Genomic DNA, 10430 nt, shown 5'->3' on the forward strand with positions numbered 1-10430 from the left:
AACCTGGTATTATTCACTTTACCCTTTATTTTGTCCTTATTATTAAAACTCAAAATTTTCAAACCCTTTTCATTAGTTTTCCTGAATTTTTTTTAATTTTTTTCTTAATTTTATTATTAAGAGGGAAAATGGTTCGAAACTATTACAATAATTTAGAGAGTAAGAATTTCAAACCTGGAACGTATGGGTAAAACCTCAACAGCATATCTACATTAGAAACATGCAAGTTTGGATCTCCTTGACTCGACTAGAATTTCAAAATTTTATTACCACAGACAAATTATTAGATTATAATATTGATTTTCGAATTTTGTTTTCTTTAATTCCTTGTTCTTTTTTGCTTAATTGTTGTGCATAATCGTTATATTAATTACAAAGCGGTTTCTAGAGCTTTGTAGTTTTACGTTCACGAAAAGCAAATCATAGAATTGCCTAAAAATGCAAGCACTTTACAAAGACAACGTAAAACTAATTGGAAACGTGAGACCAAATTGTGCTCATCCAAACTAACTTTGAACAAGGCAAGTACTGAAAGGGTTCAGGGTTACGAGAGAAGATGGAGAACCAACAACGTCGTTTCAAAAATCACTACTACGAAATAAACGAGATGCAATCGTTTTACTAATTAATCCATACATGTACAAGTTAACTACTTCATATCAAGAATATCTTCCGCCCAAAAAAAGCAAGTACACGAAGCAAAAGAAAAAGAGCGATTGAGCATCACCTAATCCATGTCGAATTACTAATACAACCGCACACTGTGTAAATGGAATAACACGAATCCAATTGCAAATTACTCTTCCCTTGTTGCAGGATCCATCCCAGTTGAAGGGCTGTCCGCAAAATACTCTTGGTGCTTCACATTGACGCCATGCTGCTCAGTTGAGATTAACAAGATGAGCACTTTAGTTAAACGAAAACTAACATAGATGCAACAAGTGAAAATAAAATCAGTTTAAAAATCTAATTGGGGCCAGGCGATCTAGATTGAGCTATTCTAGAACTGAACACGAGACTTTACTAACATTGAAGATTCTATGAATCCCACGCTTCTACAAAAAACGTACAAAATGCAGGAATAATATAGAGGAGAACAAAAAAACCCATTTGTAAGTTCAAAAGGCTCTCCAGTTTTGAAAGAAATAGAGGAATACTGAGGTGCATGAAAAAGGTAGCCTATCAAGCTAAAGTAATTCGAAAGAGTGTAGTCATTACCTCACGCAACGCCCTTGACAGGTCTTCCATCGTCAATATTAGACGCTTATCCTGTTGCAACATTAAAGTTAAGACGACATGTGATTAAAATTTAGATAAACATAAACACACATCTCACCAGAACAATGATTGGAGTACCTTTTGTTGTTTGTCTCTTTTGTCTTTGACTACAGAAGCCTGTCTCGCTTTGCATTGCCTGTTTAGCGGCATAAGCATGTAAATATCTTCCCCAATTGTAATACCTTATACACTGGCTAACTACAAGTACAACAACCTACGAATATAACTAATTAATACCGGACCAACAGCCTACTAGTGCAATTATACATTTCTTGTCCAATATTCGACAAATCATAAATGTGAGCTTGTGCCATGAGGCAAGAGGTGAATAATTTAGTGACTTACTGAAGAGCATCAGTTGCAACCTCAGAAACAAACTTTTGCGTGGCGACAGCTACCAGCCTGATTCTGCGAATGGAGTAAAGTACACACTTCAGCATACAAGTACATGCAAAGAAATACATCCAATTCAAATTGACGAAAAACAAAATAAAACTAGCGGCACTTTGCCATTGTCAGCTCAAATGGAATTTACACCAAATTTCCTCTACATTAATGGTTGCAATGGTGCAATCTAATCTATGTCAAAAAGTACAAACTTTCACCCATCAAACAGGTTACCAGTTAGTACAAATTTGAAACCGCTAATTGGAACGAAGGCTAGGAAGCAAACGAACGAATGTATAACATAGATACGGTTCCCGCACCCAAACGAAAAGAAGGAAACAGATCACAGACAACAATGAGAGTCTCATACCAGTTACAAACTCTACCTACAGCTTAATTCACATAGCATGAGTATCTAATGAACTACAACTCTGAAATTTTCGAACAGAAACATACTGTACACTTAACAAAATCAAATCATACTTAACAAAATCAAATTATTAATCTCACAACCCTAACGGCAACTGAAAACTCAACTGAGCAAATTGCAAATCGTCCCAAAATTTGAAATTGGAACAAGTACCTACAATCGAACGTCGGGGCACTGGAAGCCGCTCTTGGCCAAGTAATGCTCCACGAGCTCGTCGGGTATCTGAAAGCAGAAAAAGTCAGGATTTCGATTTCGATTTGATCGGAATTTGAAGGAAAAAATAAGATTCGAAAGTAGGGTTTTACGGTGGGGGCGTAGTCCATCAAGGAGGCGAGGAAGTCGGTGAGGGCGGCGTCATCGTCGTGCTTTCCGCCGTCGCTCGGTTGCTGGTTCTGGTTTTGAGTTGGGTTCTGGTTCATCTTCTTTCCTTCTCTCTCTCCAAAATACGATCTTTCCTGATGAGTCTTCGACTCTGATTTCCAGATTTATTGGCCTATTTTATAAACAAGTAATTTATTCAACCGGGTCGGGTTGTACCTATTTCCTCATCCAACTATCCGTTTTGGTTACTAGTACGACAGACTGTGCAGCAGGGAAAATGATCTTTTCCGGATCCCTTCCACTTAATCTACTAAGTTTGAAAATTCAAACTATTGAAATTTGATTCAATGGTTATAAATAGGGATTTATTTTAAAAGTTATAATAACTTTAACCAGTTTGATCAAATTTCAATGGCCCGAATCTCCGGACTTGATGGATTAAGAGGAAGGGATACGGAGATGATCCCTTTCCATGTAGTAGTACCCAATAGGACTGTAGGATGTGTTCCAAACTTCCAACCAGCCGGTTTAAAAGTGCTTTTCCAAAACAACCTTACTCCAAAAAAATAGCAGCAGCTACAGCTAAATCCAATCACAAATGAACATGTGTGCAACAAGTGAATTGGAAACTATGGTTGAACACATGTCCACCTATGATTAATGGTTCATCAGCTGATGCTATTATTTCAGCAATCTTTCTAAAGAACGGTTTTAGGACATATTTGTCACAACTTCTGAAAGCTAAAAGTGTTTTCTATCAACTAAAAGGCTTTTAACTACGTTTGACAACATAGTGTTTGAGTAGTAAAATTGTTTATTTGAAAAAAAACCATCATCTAGCATCTTCAACTCCCAAGTGCTCTTTTAGGAAGCATTTAAACTTTTAATGAGAATTTCAACGTGTTTATAACAAAAGCGCTTACAAGCAAATGCTGCTTGCAGTCCCACGTAGAAAGTCTCAAACAAGAAGTGCATCAATCTTTTGAATAAAAATCCAAGTGTGCTTGCAACTAATAAGCTTTTGTTAATTATTTTAAAAACACTTCCAAACAAAAACACGAGCTCTTATGTCACCCAAATAAGAGAAGCAACACAGATGAATATTTTGAGGTACTAATACCAATTCTATAAAAATCTGAGGATCGGACTTTGCTATTAATCCCAGGTTGCAAGGGACCAAGATACACACTGATAAATCAAGTGAATGAAAAGTAGCGGCCACCCTCTTCCAGCCAAACTTTTAACATGTTCAGCTGGGGAAGAAATTATTGAACAAGTAAATCTCTACTTTTCACACGTTATTAAAAAAAACCCCCGATGTAATCTTCGTATCAAGATTCCGGTTAACAGAGAAAAACCAGGATCTTCACGAAAAAGACTTAGACACCTTTACATCACACTCTGCAGTCTGCACTGACGAACCAAAAAAAATGAAGGGGGCACTACGCGTCTACTTCTTCTGGGTATAACGCTGGATCCCTTGGACATCTACGATCCCAGGAGGGAAGACAGGATCAGTAGCTGCTGTAACGGCAACATTTGCCACGGAGGTGACATTCACTGGAGGAGTAAAGAGAGGCCCAACAAGCGGAAGCTGGCTCAGAGGTCTTGTATATTGAAATAGCTGCAGTCATATGTTTGAATATAAATCAGATGATGTATCTTTTTCTCAAGTGGAGGACTAAATGCAGAATATATGAAGAACTACAACTATACCATCTCAAGTGGATAACCAATTACACCGAGAGGTAACTTTACGCTGCCAACGCTTCGAGTCCCATAAATAAATCCAGGCCTCAAAATCACTCCTGAAAATGGCATTTGCAGTGTTATACAATAGAAGTGTCCAATATTGTAAGAAACATAAGCCATATAACTAATGCTTCAGTGTCACATGCTTGGTTTCAAGAAAAGTAGTAACTTAATGTTTTAAGAAGATATTGATTGAAATTAATGAGACAAGATGTAACCGATGGATAAACAAATTCTCAGATCTTAGCTATCACTCGAAAAAATGATGAAAGAGTAAGAAACCTCACCTCCATAAGGGAATTTGGTTAGTAGCTCTGTCTCTGCAGCTCTCTAGGTTGACAAGATACAGCAAAGGATTTTGTGTCAGATAAGATTAGACATGCTAAGCATTACAAGCAGACTCATTATGCTAATTCTTCCAGCAGCCACTAAAAACTAGCGACCAACCTACAAGTAAACTCAAACAAAGCATGGTACCTTTCCCTCATAATATCCCCGCAATAAGTAATTTGCCAAGCCAAAATCAGCAGCAGAGATATAAACAAATCTTTTCACACCTGCGGATCAACGCCAATTGTTTAACAAGTAAGCCAAAGAAGTAGCCCGATACAAGAAAAATAAAACATATATATGTATATATACCTTGTTCAGCGGCAGCTCTAATTGCATTGATGTTAGCAGTCCCATTAATCTTATACATGTAAGAATTGGAGCCAAACCCACCAACACAGGATATCTAGGACAAGAAACCATATTAGGAAAAGGAACCAAACATCTGATCCATTAAATGAAAGCTAAGCATGAAGAACAAAGGGATAGACAGTTTTCATTCTATACAATAAGCACATTCTGAACCAAAATTTGAAGAAGGGGGGAGTGGAAGGACAATATATCACATGGTTAGAGAATATGTCAGTGTGTGCATGTGTCTTTACTACGTATTGGCAGATGGGAATAAGGTTAAACGGAGCATTATGGGACTTCATACCACAGACGTGACACCATCAAGGGCATCCTTCCATGACTCAGGCGATAGAAGGTTTCCTGAAAATGGAAATACTTTTAAAGGGTGTCCTACATTAAAAAAAAGAAATTACGGGTCGTCAATAAAATATTATTGCAAGAAAGTAAACCTTGATGCCAGGTCATACTGTCGGCCCATGAATCATGTAATTTTGACCTACCAGACCTGAGAAAGAAAAAAAAATGAGATAGCACTAGAAGTGAGGTTCCAATATCGAATCAACAAAAAAAATCAAATAAAAGGTGATACGATCATCGATGTATAAAGTTTTCCTTATCGTGTATGCAAAAGAATTAGGTAAAATGATCTTCGAGTTGGAAACAATTACTTCAGTGTCTGATAGTATTGTGTTCTTATATAGCATACAAGCATTGAGATGGGTACAGGCCTAAACTGATCAACACTAATGAACAATTCATTGCCATCAACTTAACACCAGCATGCAGATACCAACCACCAAATACATAAAGACGAGTTATACCTGCTAAGGCTAGCGACAGACAAGCCCCGGTCCAATGCTTCTCTACAAACATGTGAGCCAACAAATCCATTTCCACCCAAGACAAGCAACTGTATTAAGAAGCTTAGAAGTCAACAAAAAACACAACACTATAGCATAGAGATAAAAAATAAAAATAAAACAACAAAGTCTTTTCCCATTAGGTGGGGTCGGCTGACACTATAGCATAGAGATGAAGACAATAAAATTATATCACAAAATAACAGTTTCAAACTTTCAATGCTTTTCGAAACAAGATAGTACCTTCTCAGTTGGCGGAGGGGGAGTGTTTACAGTCTCTGCTTCCTCAACTTTGAAGGGTTCATCAACCTTATCAGAGTCTGTTGTCAGATACCTACCATTCTTCGGTGGATCCGATACACTGAATTTACAGAACTCAGGAAGTAAGGAAAACCCAATTCTCCTCTTAACTATCTTTATTTTATTCATTTTTCAACCACAAATTCAACCACAAATTCAACAATGTAGAACAACCCATAGCAGCACAAATAATCCGAAAACCGAAATAAAAATATCCATGAACCCAGATGATCAAATTTCGTATAGAACCCCAAATACAGAACTATAAAAAAAAATTAAAAACAATAAAAAAATTAAAAAAAACCTAATAGTCTAAGATCCCAATTAGTAAATTTAAGGTTTTTGCATTAGTTTCCCAATTCCCACGCTTTCTCGACAGCGAAACACTCACTGCATAATAATTCGATAAACAACAGCACCAATAGATTCAATACCAAAAAAGAACCACAAACACATTCAAAACCATAAATTAGCAGTGCACTGAGTGCAGGTATACATATTGAGTATTAGTTCCAATTTTATATAATAATAAAAAATTGAAATAAAAAACTTACAAGAGCCTGGGAAGTGATGATCTTGTATGGATCAACCGCGAGACGACCGTCCTCATTTTTTCGAATTCGCGCTTACACACAGTCCCCTTTTTTCTAGGGTTTCTTGAATTTTGGTTCTTCAATTTGCTTTCTCGGAGAATGCCCGGAGCGCAAGTAACCGGAAAGTCTGTAGCTTCTTCTTTTACAGACAACAAGTTTGGTTTAAAGAAAGAGAGAACAGATGGCGCGCAACTGTGGAGACAAGTGGTTCGTGCAAGGCCTTAGGGAAAACGCAACGTGTACACACTCACACCTCAAGCTTTGTGTTTCACTTTCACGTGGCGCGAATATGGTTTTTTTTTTTTTCAATTCAACGGTTCCTTCTCTATTACTATCATATCATTTAATTTGTAAATTTTATTCTTAAATTTATTCTCTTTTAACATTATCTTTTAATTAAACTACTCCGATTTATTTACTAGAATTGAGGAGTGTAAGAGAACGGATACACTGCTTATGACCACCTGGTCTAACCTAAATTCGACTTCTCGAACCACAACTCGCAATTGTATAATCTCACAAACAACGCACCTTAGTCTCCCTGTAGTTTCACACTCGTCCCTTTGACTTCAATCAACCAATCTGCATAGATGGGCTACTTTTCAAGATGGATCTACCTAAGTTCTTCTGGCCCAAGACCTTCTTGGTTAGTAAACTGGCCCAATTTTATTTGGATTCTCCTTTTAAATTGGCCTGGATTTTGAGCCAAGCTGAGACGGGATGAAATTTTGAGCCCAATGCTGTTTTGAGAGGAGTTTGGCTCCTTAAATTGAGGAGTTCCTCCTCAATTTGCTTCGTGTTTGATTCACAAAACTTTGCGTTTATAGTTGGAACCGTTCATATCATAAATACTTTTAAAAAATCATTTGTATAAAAATTCAATTAAAACTAAAGTTGTTTAGTCAATCAGTTATGGCAAATAGATAGACGATTTATAGTGCTTTTACCGAATCCGTCCACTGAGGAGCCAAATTAATTCTTATTGTTTTCAGTTCCTGCATTTGATTGCAACAAAGATTATGGAGGTAAACCTTTCTATTAAGTACTTATATGTATTGTAACCAATGGAAGTTCTTCTCGGCACATTTACTTCAGAGCGAAAGGTTAAGATTTAACTAACTGATAATTTAGTTAAAGCTCAACGGTTTACACTTAAAAAATAATGTGCAGATAAGCCAAGCTCTTGTAACCAAAACTCAAAAATTGAACATTTTATTAAAAGAGGCACTCAATAGACAGTATCGCGTTTTAGTAGCATAAACGAGTCACTAAGCAGTGTCAAATCAGAAGGATCTGATAAAAATCTTAGTCCAAATCACTCAGATCTTAATAGTTACGAAGGAAATCAGATTTGATATATTCCTCTACATATATATCTCTAATCCAATTTGTTCTACTGGCATTGGCATCCATGAATCCATTCCAAAAAATGAATCTGTCCAGTGGCCTCCACTGTGCACGTTGACTCTTTTGCGTTGTGAGTGAAAAAAGGAAGAAAAAGAACACCCTGCAAACCCTGATCTTTTGTGAATGCCAAAGGCCAACACAGTGGAATTGAACATCTGATTAGAATCATAATTTGGAATAAATAATAGGAAACAGAACTTTGGAATTTTGAATCCATCAAATTTTCACACCATGCATGGATGCAGATATGCAAATATATGCAGTAGCACTATGAGAAAAAAAAAAGGAAAAAAAAAGAGACATTATCCGAATATTAGCCAAAGTTTGTATGCGCATAAACTAAGAAAACGACTCGAGTCTGCCCTAGCAGTAGCCTTTACTTCTGAAGCAAATATCTACTAAATTGCTCTACGAAAATGACATAAAACTAACTTAATTCCCAATATACCTGAGAAATACAACTTTTAAAAGTGTGAGAATATATGCTGCATCCAGGATGTTGCAGAACTCACTGCCCCAATTTAAGATTTGGTTTTTGTCCAATGTATGTATATGCTTAGGTACATGAGAGAACTTGCTTTGTAATAGTTGCAACTCTCATGGTGCATGTTTTGAGAGAAATAGATACAAGGGTATAGATTACAATCGGGAATAGCTAAGAATCCCCCCAAAATACTAAAGAAAAACATACTTGAAATGGAACTAATATTTCTACACCAGGCATGTCACTCCTTAGTATTGTAGAAACAATCGTCTCATTATTTTTTTTTTTTCTTTGAGCAAAAACACTTATATTTCTCAGAAAGTAATACAATACATATATGTGTGTGTGTGTGTGTGATTTGGTGCAATGCAGTATGTGACCACTGATGTATGAGCTAGTGCTAGTTCCCTTGTCTAAATCAAAAGGAGAATCATATATTAAAAGGATAAGTACGTCACAAAACCACTCAGGTAGTGGGAACAAGTGCCTCTTTCTCCTTATTTTCTATGTTGTCAGAAGATTCCAACACTAAAACCTCACCATGGTTTCTTTCTTTCTGTTAATTAGATTAGGTTGGACGCTAACCTTTTGTTAAATATGAAAAAAAATTTGGCTTAATCATCATGCATCCTATCCAATGTATCCCATACAAGTACTGTACTATCCAATAGATTATTACTATAATAATAATATATTTCACATCGTTGGGGCAATCCCTGCATATGTATTTTAATTAAATCGATACGATATTATTCTCCTCTTTTAGTTTTAGGCTATATGAAGTTTAATTAATTATAGAACTATCATCGCTTACCAATTAATTACTTTTTAAAAATAAAGTGGCTGGGCAGAAACCCTAATTGGTACTGCACTCAGAGTTGGGGATGTCAATCTGAATTTTTTATATATATATCTGTGTGCGCGCGCAAGTCTGCAAAGGCTTTTTGATGAAAAGATATGATCCTTTCCGGTAATAGTTTTCTAGGTACAAATGAAAAAAAACTAATTAAGTGGTTAAACAGGAAGGTTAAGTACAAAAGTTGAATGGATCTGCTTAATTATCTGTTTGAGTTTTGTGATGAAAAGAAAGGTGATACAAAAGTTAACTGTGGCGATATATATATCTCCTAAGTGGCTTTCAGCGACAGAAAGGGAATATATATTTGACGGGATGAAGTAAAAATGGTCTCAAATCGTGTTTAAAGGCTAATTAATATTTAGTAATGGTTTAGGCTTATATGCACGAAATTAAACTACAATTAATGTAGAATATGGAATCCATGCCACAGCACAAAAAGGAGAAAGAATATTCCTTGTTAAATACTTAAAAGCGTTGATTAACATAAAACACTTTGGTACATGTCGTGCTTATGTTGATAAAGTTCATATTCAAGCAGTAATTTGGGTACCAAATGTCAGAAAACAGGGAAAGAATAAAGTTAACTTCCCTATTAAGTTTGCGTTCTATGCATGTCCCATTTTTGTTCGTAAATTTTGCAATTAAACCATGCATATTTTGATTGACCAAAAAAACAACCATGCATTTTGGTTTGAGATCATGACTTACAATTTTTTATTAACCATCACATTTTGATTTCTAACTATTATGAAACTTGTATAATTCTGATCACTGTATTTATCTCTCAAATTGATTTTGATCAATATATGTCACATGTCGATCATCGACGTTCCTCACCTTTTTTGGGACCTTATGTTGTTAATCAAGTAGTTCGATCGTGTGAGGCTCGCATGGGTCAGGGTGAGATGACAATAGATTTGATGATGCAGCCAATCAAAAAAAAAAAAAAAAAAAAAAAGAGGGATTTTCCCTTCCATTTCCGTTGACCGTACGCCACGACAACACCTTCGACCCGGTTCTAATTCCGGCCATTTCCACCATATTTCCAGGTGATCTTCAACCATCCCACACCTGC

The 10430-nt window shown here is 36.2% G+C and overlaps 2 protein-coding genes across 2 annotated transcripts; both read right to left on the reverse strand.

Annotated features, from left to right (window-relative positions):
- Positions 1–573: 573 nt before the first annotated feature.
- On the reverse strand, positions 574–2580 carry LOC126630919 (transcription initiation factor TFIID subunit 10-like). The gene is made up of 6 exons (XM_050301060.1): positions 2401–2580; positions 2253–2317; positions 1624–1686; positions 1357–1414; positions 1219–1269; positions 574–877 (listed from the first exon to the last, which is right to left on the reverse strand). The coding sequence occupies exons 1-6, from the start codon at positions 2512–2514 to the stop codon at positions 797–799; spliced, it is 432 nt and encodes a 143-aa protein (XP_050157017.1). The 5' UTR covers positions 2515–2580; the 3' UTR covers positions 574–796.
- Positions 2581–3517: 937 nt separating this feature from the next.
- On the reverse strand, positions 3518–6758 carry LOC126633390 (uncharacterized protein At1g32220, chloroplastic-like). The gene is made up of 10 exons (XM_050303976.1): positions 6567–6758; positions 5956–6073; positions 5674–5762; positions 5302–5357; positions 5157–5212; positions 4811–4904; positions 4646–4725; positions 4456–4498; positions 4133–4224; positions 3518–4040 (listed from the first exon to the last, which is right to left on the reverse strand). The coding sequence occupies exons 1-10, from the start codon at positions 6620–6622 to the stop codon at positions 3867–3869; spliced, it is 858 nt and encodes a 285-aa protein (XP_050159933.1). The 5' UTR covers positions 6623–6758; the 3' UTR covers positions 3518–3866.
- Positions 6759–10430: the final 3672 nt, after the last annotated feature.

This window comes from Malus sylvestris, chromosome 8, assembly GCF_916048215.2.
Source record: "Malus sylvestris chromosome 8, drMalSylv7.2, whole genome shotgun sequence".
Taxonomy (NCBI): domain Eukaryota; kingdom Viridiplantae; phylum Streptophyta; class Magnoliopsida; order Rosales; family Rosaceae; genus Malus; species Malus sylvestris.

What these genes read in the sequence shown, in the direction of transcription:
- LOC126630919 (XM_050301060.1), bottom strand. Translation starts at nt 2,514, where the DNA reads ATGAACCAGAACCCAACTCAAAACCAGAACCAGCAACCGAGCGACGGC. An exon ending in TGATGGACTACGCCCCCACC is followed by an intron (nt 2,318 to 2,400) that starts GTAAAACCCTAC and finishes TTCTGCTTTCAG; the next exon opens with ATACCCGACGAGCTCGTGGA. An exon ending in GTTGCAACTGATGCTCTTCA is followed by an intron (nt 1,415 to 1,623) that starts GTAAGTCACTAA and finishes GCCGCTAAACAG; the next exon opens with GCAATGCAAAGCGAGACAGG.
- LOC126633390 (XM_050303976.1), bottom strand. Translation starts at nt 6,622, where the DNA reads ATGAGGACGGTCGTCTCGCGGTTGATCCATACAAGATCATCACTTCCC. An exon ending in CAGTATGACCTGGCATCAAG is followed by an intron (nt 5,213 to 5,301) that starts GTTTACTTTCTT and finishes TTCCATTTTCAG; the next exon opens with GAAACCTTCTATCGCCTGAG. An exon ending in TTGATGGTGTCACGTCTGTG is followed by an intron (nt 4,905 to 5,156) that starts GTATGAAGTCCC and finishes TTCTTGTCCTAG; the next exon opens with ATATCCTGTGTTGGTGGGTT.